General features: G+C 29.9%; 2 protein-coding genes across 2 annotated transcripts; one reads left to right on the top strand and one right to left on the bottom strand.

Annotated features, from left to right (window-relative positions):
* Positions 1-1,985: 1,985 nt before the first annotated feature.
* On the top strand, positions 1,986-3,315 carry Phum_PHUM427700 (Apolipoprotein D precursor, putative; the record flags this gene model as incomplete). The annotated part of the gene is made up of 5 exons (XM_002429269.1): positions 1,986-2,099; positions 2,177-2,307; positions 2,397-2,581; positions 2,662-2,855; positions 2,962-3,315. 5 exons carry the CDS (start codon positions 1,986-1,988, stop codon positions 3,313-3,315), a joined length of 978 nt encoding a protein of 325 aa, XP_002429314.1.
* A 4,795-nt stretch (positions 3,316-8,110) lies between these two features.
* On the bottom strand, positions 8,111-13,389 carry Phum_PHUM427690 (ken, putative; the record flags this gene model as incomplete). The annotated part of the gene is made up of 7 exons (XM_002429268.1): positions 8,111-8,574; positions 8,653-8,771; positions 8,844-9,064; positions 9,451-9,818; positions 10,058-10,363; positions 12,627-12,756; positions 13,276-13,389. 7 exons carry the CDS (start codon positions 13,387-13,389, stop codon positions 8,111-8,113), a joined length of 1,722 nt encoding a protein of 573 aa, XP_002429313.1.
* Positions 13,390-21,786: the final 8,397 nt, after the last annotated feature.

Genomic DNA, 21,786 nt, shown 5'->3' with positions numbered 1-21,786 from the left:
TAAATAAATAAATTTTTTACAAACGTGACTAGTTTATTATTATTATTATTAAACATATTTCAATATCATTATTAATTTTATATATTGTTATTTTTTTATGAAATCACGTTAAAAAAAAAAAAAAAAATCAAATACGTCGTCCTACATCTACTTATTTGTAATACTTATTTGCAAGCCAAAAGCCAATAACAACAACAACAACAACAACAAACACAAACAAACACAAACACACATTAAGAAAGTTTTTTTGAATTTTAACAAAAACAACAACAACAACAACATTAAGAAATTTCATATAGATAGTATCAATTTTATATTATTATTATTATTATTATTATTATTATTATTATTATTATTCTCATTAGATATTTATATTATCGAAATTTTTCGAGACTCGAATTTGATTAAATATTTATCGATTTATCGTTAATAAATTTTTTAAAAAAATCCGTTAATCGCTTCAAACTTTAAAATTTTTTTAATGAATTTTTTCCAGCGTTTAATTTAATAAAATTTTCAATTTTTTAATTCGATACTCCTGGAAAAAAAATAGTATTTATGGAATGATTAAACGATTATTATTATTATTATTATTATTTATCCAGAATGAAACGACAACGGAATGCGGTTGATGGAACCGCCTACTTCTTGTCACAAACAAACAAACAAAAAAGAAAAACTCATGTTAATGACTGACATATAAAAAATTTATTTTTTATGGTTTCATTGACTTTTAAAAACTTATTGTTATTATGATTGTGGTTGTTGTTGTTGTTGTTGTTTGTTGCAAACACTACAATCAACTTGTTCTATTCATCTAAACTAACTTAATAAAAATATTTTCAACTTTTTTTTTTCTATCAATTAAAAATCCCATAAACCCGTTCGCGTCGTTTAAATTTTTTCCTCTTTTTTAACAAAAGGAAGACAGGAAGTGATGCGAAAAAAAAATTTCCATTTCCGCTTTTCCGAGATTTTAAAGAAAAACAACAATAACAACAACAAACTCAAATAATTTTCTCATACTACATAACGTCGTTAATTTTTTTATTAAAATGTTTATTCTACTCATCATAATAATAATAATTATTATTATTATTTTAAATAAAATTAAATCTTATTAAAGTTTATTTTTTACGTATTTATTATTAATAATAATAATAATAATAATAATAATAATAATAATAATAATAATGAGGAGAAAATTTTTTCAAAATGTCTCACATAATCCTAGAATTGTTTAAGGAAAAACGTCATTTTCCTTAGAAAAGAATTTTTTTTTTTTTTTTTTTTAAACGACGATACCTTAGGTTCGAACCCGAAAAAAAAATTTTCGTCATTTTTTTTCTGTCTTCTTTTCTTTTCTTTCTAGAAGAATCATTCTGGTTGATGATGGCATCCGGCCCTATTTGTTTTCTTTTTTTTTTTTTTTTTTTTTCTAAGAATGACCCCCTCTGGGTCTTGTTTTGAACCATCGAGATTTATAACCATATCCAGTTAATATTTAAACGCAATAAATCATTACGCCCATGTTTAACTTATCTATGGATAAACTACTGGAGAAATACAAAACCGTGAACTTGAACCGTTTTAGGCCATCTATATAAGAGTCTTCCTTGCCGTATAGATGCGCCTTTATTTCTGAGATCCCCAATTTTATTTATAATATTATTATTATTATAATTTTTATTTATTTATTTCGATATTATTATTATTATTATTATTCTTTTAAATCTCAGGTGAGTAGTTTTTTAAATAAATTTTTTTTTTTTTTTTTTGTATATTTTATATGAATTTTTTTTCATCGACAAAATTTGATTTATGTTGGATATTTACTAAAAAAAAAAAAAATTTCGTTTGTTTGCTCGTTTGTGCGTGCGCGTGCGTGTTGCTCTTTTAGAAAAACTTTTCGAAAAAACATATTCGGGGATAAAATCAATCACAAATTTACCGTTTTTTTTTTTTTTTTTTTAAATCGTTTCAAAATGAAAAAACTTTTATTATTGATTGCAACATTTCTAACATGTACTCTAGCACAGGTTCCAGGTTTTGGATGGGGTCCAGATTATTCACCGATGGCCGATTTCGATTTGGATAGAGTGAGTAAAACAAAAAAATAATTAAAAATGTCGTTTTTGTTGTTGTCGACGTGATAAAAATTATTGTTAAATTATAGTATCAAGGTGTTTGGTACGAAGCCGAAAGATATTTTACAGTTTTGGAAGCCGGAAGTAGATGCGTGAGAAGTAATTATACAAAAGGTTCCGATGGTAAATTTAGAGTATCCAACGAAATAACAAACAGATTGTAAGTTAATTATTATTATTATTATTATTATTATTAATATTGAAAGAGAAAACGAATAAAATGTGTGTTTGTGTGTTTTTTTTATTAAGAACCGGAATAAGACGAGTACTCGATGGTGTCGTACAAAATATCGGTAAAGGAGGTGAAGGAAAAATATCAGTCAAATACAACACACTTCCAGTACCTGTTGATACTCAATATTCGGTACTCGATACCGATTATGATAATTATTCGGTTGTTTGGTCTTGCAGTTCATTGGGACCTTTAAATACTCGTACGTAAAATTTGTAAAAAATTTCGAAATTTAAAAAAAAACATGAAAAATTTTCAAAAAAAATTTTTTTTTTTTTGTAGAAAATGCTTGGGTCATGACCCGTGAAAGACTTGCACCCGGTAAAACACTTCAAACCGCCTACGGCATTTTAGATAAATACAAAATAAGCAGAACATTTTTCGTTAAAACCGATCAAAACGATTGTTTGTTTAGCGAACCGTTAACAGCCGAACCTCCAGTTGATACACCGGAAGACGAAGTCAACGAAAAACAAGTAAAGTTTTTTTTTTTTCTTAAAAGTTTAATACCTTATTTCGTGTCCTTCCATACGAAAAAAAAAAAAAAAAAATTCATTCTTTTCTTTTTCATGATGATGGCAGAAAAAAGAAACAAACGACAATTCGGTAAGAGCCGATGTTACTACTTCCGTTAAGGAACCATCGACGACGAGAGTCGAACAACAAGTTCAAGATCCAGTTAATGTTAAACAGGGACAAGTAGAACAACAAACCCTCGTCCAACAATTGGATAACGTCGAACACAAATACAAACCCGTCGTTGTACACACTTTAAATGCAGAATCCACGCAATTTCCGGTTGTTCATCAAGTAGAAACCGCTCCAAAAGTCGAAACCGTTTATTTGGAACCACTCAAACAAGATGATGGCGAATCATCATCATCCGTTCAAAAAGTTTCCGAAAAAGTAGTAAACCTAGAAAAAAATCCTAAATAAAAAAATCCTTAAATTATTTATTATTTATTTATTTATTTATTGATTTTGGTTTAGTAGAGATTAGTAACGTACGCGCGCACTCACGCACGTACACAACACACTTCTTTGTCGAATCTACAATAGAAAAAATTATTTATTAATAAATTTTTTTAAATAGAAATTCAATTTGTTTTTTTTTTTTTGCTGTTTTGTACCTTCAAAAACCATCGTCCATCTTTCTCCTAAACACCAACTTTTCTATCCATCTTTCTTCCTCCTATTGAAGTGAAACAAAAAAGAAAGAAAGAAAACTCAAAGAGGTTAACAATTATAAAATCTATCTATCTATGTATCCACTTATGTATGTATACAAAAAAATAATTAATAAAATTTTTTTAATATCAAATTACAATAAAATAGAAAAAAAAAAAAAAAAAAAAAAAAAAAAGATAAATCCAAGAAAATATTTGTCTTCTTCCACTTCCACTTCATCACTTTTAACGTTTAAAAATTATTATTATTATTATTATTATTATTATTATTATTAATAAATGCCCTGCAATAAGTATCGTTATAAGTGAAGTGAAGTGAAATGAAAAAAAATTTTTTTTTCTTTATTTTAAGTATTTTCCCTTTAAACTTTTTTTCGTCTCAAACTGATTTTTCCACACACACACACACACGACGATCGAAAATTCTAGAAAAAAAAAAAAAATTTATGGGAAAAAACAAACGATCGGAAAAACTAATTGTCCAACAACTACAACTTCACAAAAAAACTTATACAAAAAATTTTCTTCTTTTTACACTTAACTAAATTTATATTATTTTTAACTAAATAAAACGAAATTATTAATAATGATAATGATAATGATAATAAAAAAACAAATCGCATAATCTTACATTGGGCTTCTTTTTTTTTTTTATACAACACAACAAAATTTTTTTAATATAATAATAATAATAATAATAATGATAATAAAATCAATTTTTTTAAGTCATGAACCGACAAAAATATTTTTAAAAAAATTATTATTATTATTATTTTAATTTATGCTATGGCTTCTCCTATACAACTACTACTATTATTCTGTTTTTCACACTCACACACATTCTAATCGCACGACTATTCTTTTTTTCACAAATAATAATAATAATATAAAATACATTCACAGCTTCAAACGTAATAAAAATAACGACGACGACGACGGAAATGATATTAATAATAATAATTAATTAATTAATTTTTTTTTATGAATTTCATTCATGTGTTACCATCATCATCATCGTCATCATCATCGTCATCACCATCGTCGTTATCATCATTATCATTACAAAAAAAAAAAAAAAAAAAAAATTTTTGCGTGAATATACATACATATATATAAATACAAATACTATATTATTGTCGCACTTTTATTAATTGACCCGTTTTTCATTTTTTTTTTTTTTTAAATTATTCTACAGACACACGCACACGCACACACACATACGCATATATACATTCCACTCCCTTTTCTTTTTTACATTACGTTTATTAGAAGAAAATCCCTCCCTCCTTCCCTCCCCCCACAAAAAAAAATAAACGATCATTATCATAAATGAAAAATGATTTTTACACAAACTTTTTCTTTTTACTTATTTTTTTTAAAATAAATTTTATGTAACAATTACAATTATTAATTAATAATTTATGATAATAATAATAATAATAATAATAATAATAATAATAATAATAATAATAATAATGATAGTAGAATTAATAAAAAATTTATTATCAAGACCCGTTATGATGACGTTTTCGTTTTTCTTTCCTCAAAAGTTTTTAAATAAAAAAAATAAATTATTTAAATAATTTTTCAATCATTATTATTATCATCATTATTATTATTATTATTATCATTATCATTAAAGCAGAAAAATGAAAACCTAACCTTCTGATGAAAAATTATTGATTTGACAACCGACAGAAAAAAAAAATTGTTTTCGCACATCATTACAATACAAATTATTATTATTATTATCATCATCATCATTATTATTATTATTATTACAATTAATAAATTTTATTACTTAATAATTATTATTATTATCATTATCATTATTTTTTCAGCACGAATTCAATTCGAAAAAAAAATAAAAAATCAACTGGAATAATCACCGTCGTCGACGTAATACACGTCGTAATTCAATACGTAATAATAATAATAATAATAATAATAATATCGTTAAAGCAACACTTTAAAAAAACTCTACCTTGAAAAATAATTATTATTAATAATAATAAAAATAATAATGATAATGATAATTAATAACAAAGGAGTAATAATATTTTCCTTCCTTCCTCTTTTCCTTTTTCTCTTTCCTCTCTCTCTCTCTCTTTTATTTATTTTAAAACAATTTTCGTTAAATAAATTAAATTCTCTCAAATGTGCAACACGTGTAAACGTTTTTTTTTATTTGTTATTTTATTTAAATAATGATGATGATGATAGTAGTAATAATAATAATAATAAAACAACAACGAAAAAAATTTGGCCCACTCTTTTAAATGATGACGACGACATTGACGAAATCCTTGTAAAAAAAAAAAAATTATTTTTTATTTCATTTACAAATTATTATTATTATTATTATTATTATTATTATTATTACTAATGTTTTATTGTTATCATTGCAAACATCATCATCATCATCATTATTTTAAAAAAAATTAATAAAGAAACATTAAGAAACATATTTACTTTAAAAAATTATTATTATTATTATTATTATTATTATTACGAATTTTTCTTTCTGATTTAAGAAAAACGCACGAGTTATTCTCATCATCATTATCATTATTAATAATATTCTACCCGGTATTATTGTGATGCGATATTTTAATTACAATCGATTATTATTATTATTGTCGTATATTGTGAATTGATGATAATAATGATAATAATTCGTGGTAAAAATTTAAGGTACGTAATTGAGCAATTTTTTTCTAAACCACAATGAGTATGAAGGCACACTCGTTAATCATTAAATGCACTTTTTCGTTTTTTTTTGTAAGGCACTCGGATACAATTAAAAAACAAACAAGCAAACAAACAGACAAGCAAACAAACAAACAAACGAATAGGATGTTTACACGCATTTATAAATTTTTTTTTTCTCATTTATTATCGTTACTATCATTATTTTCAAAACGATTAATTGATTTTTTTTTTTTTAATTTGGGTGTAAAAGGGGAGGAAACTCGACAGTCGTGTAAGAAGAAAAATTACACACGTAAGTGACACGATAAAATCGTGTCGAAATTCGTTTTTTTTTAAAACAAAAAAAAATTTATACATGCGCATCCTTTTCCTCTCTCTCTCTCTAAAGGTTGAACGCATTTAATACGTCATATCATTTATTACAATTAAATTTTTTACTTTTGTTTTGTTTTATTATTATTATTATTATTATTATTATTATTATTTACATCCGTGATGTCGCGAGTTTAAATAATAATAAATAAATTATGAAAAGAAAAACAATTTCAGATCTAACATTGAACTAATAAGTAAATTCAGTGGAAGAAAAAAATACAATTCGAAAAAAAAAAACAAAAAAAAACATGAAAAAAATTTAAATGACGACTCCTTATTCAAATAATGTGATAACAATAAAAAACAAAACAAAAATATTATCATCATCATCATCATTATTATTATTATTATTATTATTATTATTATTTAAATGCAGCGATTCAAAAAATGACGATTCGATTCGACAACGAATTTAACAAAAAAAAAAAAAAATTATTATTATTTTTTTTCTTTATATTTTTCCTCTTTTTCTCCACCCCCCTCCACCCACTCCCTTCCCTCCCCTTCTTCTCCCCCTCCTCCCCGTCAACGGGTGAAGGAGGAGGGAGGACATTTTCAAAATTTACTTCAAACAACGAAATTTTAAAAAAATTTTTTTTTATATATAAATTATTAAGGAGACTGAATCACTGGGTTGTTTTCCAAAAAAAAAAAAAAAAAAAAGTATTATTACACGTAATAAGGTAATTGATGACGTCGATGATTACGTCATAAAAAAAATGGATGGCGAGGGGATAAAATACCCCCCCTTTTTTTTCTCATTAACCGCGTGCGATACGTGCAAATTTTTTTTTAAATTTTTTTCCTCATCTTTCTTTTCTTTTATTTATTTTGTCTTCCTCTCTCTGCGTGTGTGTGCGTGTGCGCTACGTGTGCGTACATGTGTGTGTGTGTGTGCGTGTTTGTGTGCGTGCTCGCGTTTTAACCAATTATTATTATTACATATATATATAAATATATATTTATCACAGAATCTCATTTTTTTTTTTTCATTTTTTTTTGTTTTTTTAAATTTTAAACTTAAGTGCTATTATTATTATTATTATTACTATTATTACTAATATTACTACTAATTCTACTACTACCACTAATAATATTACTACTACAACTATTTTTTTTTTTAAATGATTTTTCCTGCAGTTAATAATAATAATAATAATGATAAATTTTAAAAGGCCCACTTTTTGCTTTGTTTTGACTTTTATAACGATTTCGCGTGTTTTTAAAAAAAACTGCAAGGAATGCACGACGACGACGACGACGACAAATTAATAATAATAATAATAATGATGATAATAATGATAGTAATGACGAAAGAAGAAGAAAGAAAAGTTTTTTTTTCATGTTTCTCCCGTCGATTTTTTTTTTTGTTTTATGCCATCGATTTAGGTGGTATGCATATATATATATATATATATATATATATATATATATATATATATATATATATATATATATTAATCGTGTAAATTTTTACTCAATAGTAAATTGTTATGGGGTCCGCTTAAATGCCTTATCAACTCTTGTAAATTTTCAAAACTAACCGGACAGAAACAACAATTGAATTTTCCACTACCCTCCGAAATAACGTTCCTGTGCACGGAACACAAATGCTTTAACAAATGCGCTTTCTGTTTAAACATGGCCACGCACAACCGGCAAGCAAAAGGTTTTTCTCCCGTGTGCACTCTCAAATGAGTTTTTAAATTCCACGACATTCCAAATTGTTTTCCACAATATTCGCATTTGTATTCCCGGAGCTGTTGGATTTTCGACGTGTTCGTTCCCTGCACGGGAGACGATGAACTTCTCGCTTTCGTTTCTTGGACGTCGTTCGGATTGTTTACTTGTAGTAGAGCGGGATCCTTACGAGATGAATCGACCAGGGTCAAACCGCCGCTTCCCGACCTTCCATCGAAACCTCGACCTAAAAAAAAAAAGAAAAAAAATTTTAAAATTTTTTATTTCCCTCTCTCTCTCTCTTTCCCAATTTCCCCACTCGCTCTCGTACCTGAATTGTATGAATGACGTAGAGCGGCGTAGGACGTCCATGGATTTTCTAACGATTCTTTAACCAAATGAAAATCGTTGGGTGATTTTTCACGTTCGTTCGGCGACCTGTTTTCATCTTTTATTCTCACGTTCCCTACGATTGTAAAAAAAATTTTTTATAATCGAATAGCAGTCGACCTATCGATCGATCCATCGATCGATCGATATACATTACCTTGCAATGGAAAATCCCTGGAAAAATAAAAAGGTACGAATGGTATGCTTTGATTCGGACTGTTGTGAAATCCCGGTCGTCTTTTCCTATGCGGCGTCACCAGGTACGATTCCGGAATGTTTTGAGGTATTCGCGTGACTCCCGTGAATTCGTCGTCCGTTTCGTTTTCCTCGTCGTATTTTTTCTTGTTTATGTAATCCAGAGTTTTGTCGTCGTACGCAGAAAGGCTTTTGTTCAGATAGTGAGCCGGATGAATTTTTCCTCCATCTTCCGGTTCGTATCTGTTGTTGTAATCGTCGAGCCTGTTGTTCTCGTACGCGGTTCTATCCGTCGGATAATCATCCGGTTCCAACTCGCTTATTTTCCGCTTGTGATGATTTATCAATAGTGATGGTGCTTGCGTTGCTTTCATAAATTGTGATGCTAACTTTTCCGATATGGGCATGTGATTTTTATACAAGTTACTGTTTAAAACTCTCCTCTGTATGCAACTCGGCTGTAAATAGAATAAGAAATCGAATTCTACCCATCTCGAAAATAAACCTCTGACCGGGGGGTGGGTGGGAAAACTGCTCCTTTTGTTCGGGTCGTCGAAAGAAAAGGAAAAATTACCTTTTCGTAGTCTTGATCCTGATCTACGTTTTTCTCATCAATCGAATTCCTTCGACCATTTTTTTCAACCGTTAAATTCACTGGGTTTAAACTACTTCTCCTCGTTAGTATTTGTTTTCTAGACGTTCCCACGTTCGACGGGGATTCGGGACTTCTAGAATCTTCTTCGTTGGGTGATATATGTAATTCTCCGCCGCTTCTTTCCGCCGCGTCATCTTCATCGTCGTCGACCTCGCCGTCGTCGTCATCGTCTAACGAATTTTCATCGACGTCGACTTTTATACTTAATTCTTCTGCAAATAAAACAATTGAATCAGATTTCTTCTCTTTCCCTTTCGTCGAAGGACGCACCAACACCACCACCACCACGACTCACCTGCGCAATTAACCGAATTATTATCGTCCGCCGCGTTAAAATGTTTATCTTCTTCGCTACTTCCTCCGCCACCATATTCGAATCCATCGCTCCCCGAACCGTGGGATCCGTGTAACCCGTTTATATACCCCCGTCTACTCTCGTTACCATCGGATAATACTACATTATTTTGTACATATTTCTGCCTACGATCTATCGACAAAACAATGTCTTTTGACAAATTAACGGATTCCGATTGAATTTTATCATCTGACACTCCCATCATATCATTTGTACTTGTTGTCGAATCGCCGTAATCCTTGTTGTTGTTAAAGGGAACTTGAGTTCCCGTATTTCCCAGGAAGGGAGCACATTGGGGAGTCTCGTCCCAAATATCCGTTTTTATATCTAATAATTTTATCAATTCTCTGAGTTCTTTTATTTCGACTTCCTTTAAACAAGTTTGACCCGTGTAAAGGAAATTTAATAAGTGCCGCATCGACGAGGCTTTAATACCTGAAAATAATAATAATGATAATAACGTGGAAAAAAAAAAAAAAAAAATTTACACGCGTAAAATGTAAATGTTGGTAATTTTATTACCGTCGTCGTCTTTTTTTTTTTTTTTTTTTTTTCTTTTTTCCTGTAATCAGGATTATAAACATTTAAATGTTATTAAATTCATGCAGAATCTTCCTCTCGTTTTAAATGTTTGTGTTCAATCTCTCATGATGAGAGACAAAATCTTTTTTTTTTTTTTTTTATTACCGTCATTTTAATTACACACACTCACACACACACATATATATATACATAAAAATTAAAGCTTGGACAGTAAAAAAAAAAAAATAAATAATAATAATAATAATAATAATAATAATAATATTAAAAAAAAAAAGAGGAAAAAATTTTTAATTGCACTTTGAATTGTCCTTGTGTGGATTTTGGTGCGAACCTTCATTTGTCAAATAATTCGCGTTTGTCCGTCCGTAAATCTTTTTTCATCTTCTTCTCCTGTTCCCTTCCTGTACCACCTGTAGACAAAGAATAGGTACCCGATTCGTCGTGTACCTATCTCCCCGTACCGTCCCGTACAAAATTTCAAAATTTCGAAACTCTATATATATTAACGACTCGTTGCTAATTAATTTTTTTTTTCTTTTTAAAATAGTTTCCTTTGAATTTCGATAACTACAACAACAACAACAACCGCCATTTTCTTTCACTCTTTCTTTCTTCCTTTCCTTTCATTTCATTTTTTTTTTTTTTTTTCACACCATCGATTGTGAAATCGTCGTTTCAATACAAACAAAAACAGAATAATTATATAATATAAGTAAAATACAGAAAGATAAAATGTGTTGCCCAATGCGAATTTTGCAAAACTAATTTTTTCTCTTTTCTTTTTTTCCCCACACTTATTAATAACGATAATGATAATTATTATTATTAATATTAATATTATCACAAATAATAATAATAATAATAATAAAAATATGCGAACGAACGAAATTATTGCGAGGTCGAACGAATTTTTTTTTTCAACTCATAACAACATACACCCATCATTACATTTGTTAATTATTATTATTATTACCACTACTACTTTTTTTTTTTTTTAATGTTTAAAATTATTAATTTGTGCCCTTTAAAATTTTTTTATGTATACTTGTATGGGCTCTTCTCTCGGTCGAGGAAATAATAATAATAATAATAATTTAAACAAGATCAACGCGACTGATGTCATGACATTTGTTTTTTTTTCTCCTTCTTCTTCCTCTTCATCTTTTTCTTCTGCTTTTTTTTTCATATCAGTCATTTTTTAAATTAATAAATTAATTAAAAAAAAAAAAAAGAAAATTTATCGATCGTCGTCGGTCGAGACGAACACAACAAAAAAAACAAACCGTGAAATTGCTCTCGATAAAAATTAATAAATAAAATAAAATAAAATAAATAATTAAAATTGGAGGTCTGGATTGTAGCCGGAGCGTGAAAATCCGAGCAATAGCGAAGAGAGAGAAAGAGAGAAAGATAAAGAGAGAGAGAGAAAGAAAAAAAAATAATTAACACTAATTTATCTACCGTAGGAAAGAAAGAAAGAAAGGTAGGCGGGTAGTTAGTTGGGCAGGTAGGCAGGTAGGTAGGTAGGTAGGTAGTCAAGCAAGGAAGGAGGTAGGCACGTACGTAACAACATAGGCCCCCTCCCCCCGTTTCCCATGGCAATTTCGTTCGAATATGAAGTGAAGACTCGCCAAAAAAAGAAAAGAAAGAAAAGAAAAGACGACGACGAAACGAAAGAAAGAGAGAGAGAGAGAGAGAGAGAGAGAAAATTTCCTCACAACTTCTGACGCAATCGTTATAATATCCTGCACGTATGTATTTGTATGCTTTCATTAATGAAAACTGACACACGACGACGACGACGACGACGAGAAATGTGTGATAATAAAAGTAAGTATCTAAAAAAAAATACCTGTCCGGCCATTTTTTTTTTTTTTTTTTTTATGATATAATTTCAACCCGTGTGTTGTTGTTTGTTGAGTTATTTACCGAGTAGTAAGACTGTCCTTTCTAAATTCTTTCATATAATTTCAATTTCCTCTCCGACTTTAAATGTAATATATAACGATTCGTTTTCGAATCGGCAAACTTCTCTCTTTCTCTCTCTCTTTAAATGTATTGCGTTTGTGTTGCGGACGCTACCCCACCCACCCCCCCGCACGTGCACCCTCCCAAATAAATAAATAAATAAATAAATGAATTTGATTATAATTACCTGGGAAATATATGGTCAGATTGTCTATACTGTGAGTTATATTATTATCTAATATTTTCCTTATCAAAGGACTACACGATGCCAATATCAACCTGTGAGCCTTAAGTAATATTTTACTCTTTTTAACTTTCTTCCTATTGAGATCCCTTTCTTTATCACAATCTGTTTTATTTGTACTAATTTCTTCTTTTACTTTTACTTCCTTTTCCTCCTTTTCTTCGCTTTCCTTTGGTTCCTTATCCAATTTTTCGCCTTCTTCATCTCCTTCTTCTTTTCCTCCTTCTTCTTTTTTGATTTGAACCGTTTTCGTATTATCATCATCATCATCATTGTTTTTATCATCGTCCATTTCCTCGTCTTCTTCTTTCTTATCCTTCTTGTTTTCGACTACTACTATGTTTTCCGATGATTTCTTTTCAACGTTTTCATCGGGAGAAGAATCTGAAACTGATTAAGAGAGTTGGTGACGGTGAGAATCGCAAAAGAAAAAAGGGAAAAATTCTCGGAAATACGTGGAAATTTTCATTTTACCCTTTTCCTCATTTTCTTCTTTTTCTTCTTCTCTCGTCCTTTCAGATTCTTTCGTCGTACCACCACCACTACCACCTTCTTCTTCCTCTTCTTCTTCGTCATCGTCATCGTCGCAAACGATGACGACGTCCGTGAAATTTTCGTCTAAAAACCACAATTTGATTTCGTCCACAAGCGTTACGTGATGCTTTCCGTAGTGGAGCGTGAGTAACCCTGATTTATCTGCGAACATGTTAGCATTCGCTTTGCTTTCCCAAGGGGAGGGGGGACCTTCTCCTCGAATTTCTGAAAAAAGAAAAAACAAAATTATAAATAATAATAACAATAATGATAATTTAATTAAAAAAAAAAAAAAAAAAAACGATGAATTCGATGGGCACTCGGGCATCTCATCGCCGAGTGTTTTCAGTTAAAAAAATTTGAATTTCAAAAAAAAGGCGGGAAAACAAATGGTCATTATATATATGATTATTTGTTGAAAAAAATTTATTATTATTATTATTAAATGTCCGGTGCCAAGGCATTAACGCCAAAGTTCTACAACGTAAAGCCATTTGATTTAAGAAAGAAATCATTATTTTAAACGTTTTAAACATTTCCGGGCACCATTAGAAGAAAAAAAAAACGCGCGCACGCATTCACGCACTCGCGCACGCACGCACGCACGGACACACGCACAATTACAAAAACAAACAAATAATTTTCCAAAATTCGGTAATAATATTGCACCCGGGTGGTAATTAACATTACGTTGTCAACGTTCGCACCGCCGAACGTCATTCCCGAAGGTTTGAAAAACGGGGAAAAAAAACGATGATGATGATGATGATGATAATAATAATAATAAAAAGAGAAGACTCAATTAAAAAGAATAATTATTCAAGCCGTATTGCAATTACAGAAGACAATTAACCTTGAATATTAAAAAAAAAAAATTGTATTTTCTTTTCTTTTTTTCCTTTTTTTTTTTTTTTTTTTTTTTATTTACACGATCACACGAAAGGTATTATTATTATTATTATCGTCATGACGTATTGGCAAGGTACGTGTTAGAAAAAAAAAAAAAAAAAGACAATCATTCGACAGATTCATCTCGTATTCTTATAGATTTAACAAAAAAAAAAAAAAAGGCAAGGAAAAATGAATGGCGTACGTACGTACGTAAGTACGTTTGTTTGTTCGTTTGTTTGTTTGTTGCTTTTTTTTTCTCTCTTTCTTTCGCTTTGTTCTTTCCCAATATCCTTCGGGTAAATTTCTTTTTAAAAAAAAAAATTAACATTTTTTTTTTCTTTCTTTCTTTCTGGTCTTACATAATTTTTTTATTTCCGATTATGCGATTGCGGGTTTTTTTTTTTTTTTAGAAAGAACCAGTCACCTCAAGGGAGTGTTGTGTATAATATGTATGTGGCCCAACTTGTAACAACAAGGTCTCGCTTTTATTTTCTCTCCCTACCTACCTCTCTCTCTCTCTTTTATTTCAATTTATTTTTTTTTCTCCCTTTCCCATTACGAATATAAATCGATTCGTTAGATAGATCGAAAAAAAATTTCTTCTTTTCGCATTCATTCACATCAATTAAATAAAAACAAAACCGTCATGGCATCGACTAATTTAAAAAAAATAAAATAAAATCGAAAGTAAAAAAAAAATAACCGTTTTTCTAAATCATTCACGCTTTGGATGGATGCAACAAAACAAACGAAAGTGAAACATAAAAAAAAAAAAAAAAAAAGATCACGCACGTAATGACGACGACAACAACAACAACAACAACAACAAAACCTTCTTCGAATCCGTTGAAAACCTTTCGAGAGACCCGGTTTTTAATGGAACTTGTTTTTTTTTCTTTTTTTCTTTTTCGTTTTAGAAAAAAAAAAAAAGAACCGACATAATACGAAGGGGTGAAAAAGAAAAGAAAAGAAAAAAAAAGAAGAAAGATTTCTTTTACAAAAAAAAAAAAAAACAACCCTTTTGTTACCATTATTATTATTATTATTATTACTTTCAAAATTTTACCTTCCTCGTACGTACGTAACAGAAGACATAAAAACAAGAGACAGAAAGAGAGAGAGAGAGAGAGGGGGGGGAAAAAGTTTCCGCGTTCTCATCTTTTCTTTCCATTTTTTTTTTTTGTTCAATAAAACATTACCGGCCGTGCAAACAAATGAAACAAACAAACAGACAACCGAGCGAGCAAAAAAAAAAAAAAAACTTTATACATTCGCAAAGGCCTAAATATATATATAAATATATATGTGTGTATCTTAAGAAAGAGAGAGACAGGTTTACCATAAATTCAAGGTTAAAATAATTCACTCTAAAATAACACAGCGTCAATTATCTATATTTAACTTTCATGCCAGAAAGATTTTTCTCTCTCTCTCTCTCTCTCTCTCTTGCTTTCCCCCTCTCTCCCCAACACCCCCTTCCTTCTCTCTCTCGCTACCTACCTCTCACTCTCTTTTTTTTTGTTATACCTTTTTTGCTCATGTTCAACTTATTTATTAAAAAAAAAACAAACCTATAGGAAAAATTGTGGAGAAAAAGGAAAAGGCCGTTAAGAGAATGGGGGGGGGGAGGGAGACACTCAGATTTCGCGGGAATGGAAAAACGCGTGAAAACTCGATTAAAAAAAAATTTTCCTTTCCAAGATTTCTTCATCAATCGAATATGATGATGATGACACAATAAACCTTTTCACTTTTTTCTTTTTCCCTCCTTCCCTTCCTCTCTCTTTCCCTCCCGTAATAATTCTAAATAATAATAATGATAATAATAAAATTCTTTGATGAAACCAAGCAACTTTCAAACTTTCATTTCACGCGTTGTAAAAGAAGGAAGGCCATTTTAACCTATTTGAAATTGATGTGAGAGGTCAGATCGAGGGAGACAAGGTTTCCATTTTTCTTTTTTCTTTTCTTTTTTCTTTTTTTTCGCCGATCCCGGTGTGATTTTTATTTTTTTCAACCAACGAAAGAGAAAAAAAAAATAGAGAGAGAAAGAAAAAGGAGAGGAGGAAAACTAGGAAGAGGAGAGTAAGGAACGGAAAAAAAAAAAAGAAACAAACAAAAGATGGTGAAGGTAGATTTGGCTTTCGGGTATATACATTAAAAAAACCTGATTTCGGATGATAAATGCCAAGAAAAAAAAAAAAAACCTGGTAGTAGTGAGCAGTTATAAAAGCTAACCGATCACAGATCGAACAATCGATCGATCGATCGATGGGGAAAAAGTAAAAAAAAAAAAAAATCTGAACGTGATTATTATTATTATTATTATTATTACGTCACCATTACGTTAGAAAATTTTCTACGTGGAAAATTAAAGAATGACATTTCATTCATTCATTCATTCAAAAAAAAAAAAAAAATTAATCGATGACGACGACGATAATTTTCCACCGACATTCGGAAAAATTTCTAAAAAAAAAAAAATTTTCTTTTTTTTTTTAAATTAAATAACAATAATAATAATAATAATAATAATAATAATAATAATAATATCGCCACGAACGGTTTTTATTACGAGACAAAAAAAAAACTGATAAACTTTCTCCACGGTTTGATTGTTTCTCTATGACGCATATAAAGACAAAAAAAAAAATAAATAAAAATTTATGTATACAAAAACATAAATTTTTTTGTTATGTTTTTCACGACGATAAGTTCAAGGATGACAATGGGGCCTAAATTGTTAAAAGATAGGTCGGTCAACGTGATATGAACTCTTAGTAAAGAAAATATGTACATAATCGCGAGAAAAATGTTTTTTTTTTCTCTGTTCGATGCGATTTCCAAGGGATAGAAAACGACAACAACAATAACGAAAAATTCGGATGTACGCTTACGAAACGCACGCACGCACGCACACGCACACGCACACGCAACCACACGAAAATTGATAATAAAAAAATTCGCTTTCCCAGATTTTATTATTGCGTAAATACGTTTGATTATGTAATAATAACAACACGAATCGAGTTACGAACGAGGAGGAGGAGGAGGAGGCCTTTCTTAAAATTAGGAATGGATACCTCTTTGCTCATTACTTCCAGGCCACCATAATTCCCGTTGCTTCCCGTTCACTACAAATATCACTCGAACGAATCGAAAAAACGACACCGACTTTCATAATTCGATTACGTTAATCACCACCAACACCACCGCCATCATCAACATCATCATCATCGTTTTTCGCAGCACCCTGGAGAATGTCAAGGGAATCGATTTTATATATATTTTACGTTGTCGCGCACTTTCACAATCGCCTCGCAAAAAAGAGAGAGAGAGGCGGAAAAGAAAAAAAATGAATTTGGGGAGGGGGGGCGATCACCATCATCATCGTGGAAATACAGAACAAACGAGCTTTCAAAATTCAACACTGAAGCATTTGAAGGTATAAAAAAAAAGAAGCGAATCGAGAAGAATGGCAGTTCTCTCTCTCTCTCTCGCGTGACCTTCTATCTATTTGTGTCTCCAATAAAATAAATTTGCTCACGACTCGAAGAAGACGGTGAAGACGACGACGACGAAGATGGACGACGAAGAAGTTGAAAAGAAAAAAAAAAGGAAGCAGTTGTTCTTCTTTGGCCTAATGCCTTGTCTCTTAAGGTTCGATTTTTTTTTTTTTCAAATATCGAAAAAATAATAAAGTATCAACTTTAATAATAATAATAATAATAATAATAATAATAATGATTATTATTTTATATAAAAGGTGAAACGTTACAAATCGCAAATGAGAGAGAGAGAGAAAAAAAAATAATAATAATCAAATCAAACAAAAATTTTTTCATTACGTCATCATCGTCATCATCATCATGGCAGCATTTTACGCATATTACGCACGCGTGCAGCAGATTTACCAACATATCTTCCACATCCTGTTGCTCCTTTCCTTTTTCTTTCTACATTTACTTTATTTGGCAACGAGGAGGAGCAAAAAGGAAAAAAAAAAGATAGAAAGAGAGAGAGAGTGTGTGTGTGTGAGTGTGAGAGAGATAGAAAAACACGAAAAACACATTCCAGAGTTTTCAGGTTTGAAGGTGATCGTGTAGAATATTATAATTAAATATTTATGCAAGAAAGTTAAACCTTCGCGGTTGTGCATTCGCGAGGAACGCGTTCTGGCGTGTTCTTGTTGTTTGTTGTTGTTTGTTGTGGTCTCCGCAAAAACTTTTTTCCTTGCGTTTAGCTTACCCATTACAAAGTTGTTTTTTTTTCGTTTTTTTTTTTTTTTTTTCGAATCTTCCAAAACGGTTCATACCTGACCTTCAAACTTAATATTATTTTCCAATCATCACTTGATTTACGTCACCTTGTCTTTTTTTTTTCTTTTTCTTTTTCTTTTATTTCATTGCTAGCTATATCATTTGTTATTGTTTTTTTTTTCTTTTGCGTTTTTTTTGGTAATATTTTGTCTGTCATTCTCAAATCATTATTATTATTAAAAATGTTTCTCTCTCTCTCTCTCTCTCTTTTTTCCTTCCTTCCTTCCTTCCATCTTCTTACGTTTTAATTTTTTGACGTGAACATTTAATTTTTTTTTTGTTCCCTTAAAATTTCCTCCCGTCGTACAAATTTCGAATTTGAACAAATAAAAAAAATACTAAAAAAATTTTACGACAAACGGTTCGATTCATAACAAATAACGTTTTTTTTTTTGTGAATGAATTTCATAACATTTTAATTTTACGATTTGCAACGGACAAAAGAAAGGCAAATTTGTTTCTTTTTTCTCGCAAATATCATTCATAAAATTAACTCCCCGTTTTCTTTTTTTCTTTTTTTTTTTTATGAAAATACGTAGGTCCAGAAACTTCTCCCCAAAAGCTCTTAAAAAATTTTTTTATTACGTTAGAGAGAGAGAGAGAGAAGATTATCGAAACATGAATCAAAAAAAAAAAAATTTTCATAATAGAATGGAGTTTATGATAGGAATAAAAAGAGTGGCATTTTTTTTTCTTTTTTTTTTTTTTCAAGGAAAACCAGAGGCGTAAAGGAAAATTAAGAAGACTTCGAAAAGAGAGAGAGAGAGAGAGAGAGAGAGAGAGAGGTGGAGAGAAGAGAAAAAAAAAAGTGAGCGAGAAGGAGACAAAGAGCAATCGCGTCGTTTCATGCGTGTGCTTGTGCGAGTGTGTGTGAGTGAGAAAGAGAGAGGGAAAAATACGGTGAAAGAGAATGTGCGAGTGCGTGAGGAGGACGCACGTATAAAACTTATACGCGTATATTCACGTCAAAAGAGAGAGAGAGAGAGAGGGAGAGAGAGATAGAAAGAGATAGATAAAACAAGAGATTGAACGGTGGAAAGTACACGATTTGAGATTGGGATACATTATCGTTTTAGGCGCGGGATAAAACAGGATAATAGTAATAATAATAATAATAATAATAATAATAATAATTTTCCTTCAGCTGCCACAACGTCAATTTTAGAAGGTAAAATTCAACCTCGAACAATTAAAAAAAAAAACCCGGCCAAATTTTCATAACATGACATTTTATTTAAAAAGTTTTGGCAGCAACGAACCCGTTCTTTGGTTCCTACGACGATAATTTCAAACATCTTTCGATTCGCACCGATCGATCGATAAAAAAAATTTTTTTTTTTTTTTTAGGTTGATTTTAATTTTTTACGCGTACGCATTTGCGTATGCAATACACACGAAAGCACGTACGCACAACGAGGAGGTAAGAAGAGAAAAACCTTGAGGAAAGCAAAAAAAAAGAGAGAGAGAGAGAGAGAGAGAAAAAAAAATTTGCCTTTCTTATTTATACTACAAGTAATAAAAATTTCATCGTTCGACTCACACGCACGCACACGCATGCACGCACGCACACACACTCACTCACTCACACAATGTTTTCCTCATGGCGAACATACGGAAGATGATGATGATGATGATGATGACGTCCCCTTACCTGAGGAACACACACACAATCGTAAATCGTGATCACCTTCAAGGCTGCATTCGATCGCGCTCGCATATACACACACGCAGGTAACTTTCAATAGTTTAAAAAACGGGCACAACGTTTTGTAAAAACCTCATACCCAATGCATGTGTGCCTTTGCATTTCTTTTCTTTTCTCAACATATTCATATACGTATATACTCATCTTTGTTCCATTTCTACGTTTTACACCTCCTTTTTTTTATATCTCTTTCTTTCTTTCTTTTACCTATACGAAATATAATGAAAAAGGGAACTAACTATATTTCTTTTTATTATTTTCTCCCTTTCAAATCATCATCATCATCGTCGTTGCCGACCATTTCTTTCACATCCTTTTTTTTCATTCTCTCTCTCTCTCCCTTTCTTTCTCCCCTCTCGAACGTTTAACGCATATATATAAGTATCTTTTTCAAAATCGTTGCGTTTAACAGACGGCGGCTTATTATTATTATTATTATCATTAATTAAATATAAAACTCTTTTATTTTATTTTATTTCGCCTGTTTTTTTTTTTTTTTGTTTTTGATCATTTTCAGTGTCGAACAACCACACTTTACACAACAACATGTCGCGTTTTTTTTCTTTTATTTTTTTTTACAAAAGCCAACAATAAATAAAAAAATAAAATAAAAATGAAATAATGTTGTTTTATGCAATCTAACGAAAATAATTTAATAATGATAATAATTAATCAATTAGAAAAAAAAAAAAAAAATCAATTGAATGACAAATGAAATGAAACGAGAAAAAAAAAAAAAAAAAAACATAACTTTTTCAATGACTTCGCTGTATTTCACGTTCGACAAAAAAAAAAAAATTGATTATGTAAATAATAATAATGATAATAATAATAATAATAATAATAATAATATTATTATTATTATTATTATTATTAACACCAATAAGGTCTTTTATTTCTATTCAATTTTAAAATGTCAATTTTTTTTCTTTTTTTTTTTTTTTGTCGTTATTTACAAAACCGTTTGTCGTCACAGACGCACACGTACGTACACGCGCCCACCCCCTCCCCCAATATAAGAATTACGAAATTATCAATTTAATATCAAAAAAAAAAAAAAAAAAAAAATTATGGGGGGGGGCTTTTAAATATTAAAATCTTTTTTTTTACCGGTAATTTTTTTTCAATGATTGACTTAAAAATCATACGAACGAACGACCAATTATTATTATTATCATTATCATTACTTAATAAATTCTTTCTTTCTTTAATAAATAAGTAAATAAATAAATACAAATTTATCGGATGTTGGGCCACTTCGTCCAATTTAATTTCAATTTTTTTTTTTATATAGAAAATTATTATCATTATTACTACCGGCTACTACTACTACTACCACACCTTTACATCGTCACCCCAAAGATGAGTAAAAATTTATTTATTTATTTATAATAAAAAAAAAAAAAGAAATGAACAATGCAAAGGAGTGAGAGAGAGAGAGAGAGAGAGAAAACCATTCAGTGGCAATCAATGGTTTCTCAATAGGAAATCTCCTTTTGGGGTAACTTTTTTTTTTTTTTTTTTGAGCATAAAATAATTTCCTTCCAAAAAAAAAAAAAAAAAAAAAAAGGTTTTTGGTTAACTTGCATTCTCTCTCAAATAAAAGAATAAAAATAAGAAGAGAAGAGTAAAATAAAAAAAAGATGAAATAAAA

This window comes from Pediculus humanus, genomic scaffold (genome assembly GCF_000006295.1).
Source record: "Pediculus humanus corporis 1103172108195 genomic scaffold, whole genome shotgun sequence".
NCBI lineage: Eukaryota > Metazoa > Arthropoda > Insecta > Psocodea > Pediculidae > Pediculus > Pediculus humanus.
This window is presented reverse-complemented; position numbering and strand designations above follow the sequence as displayed.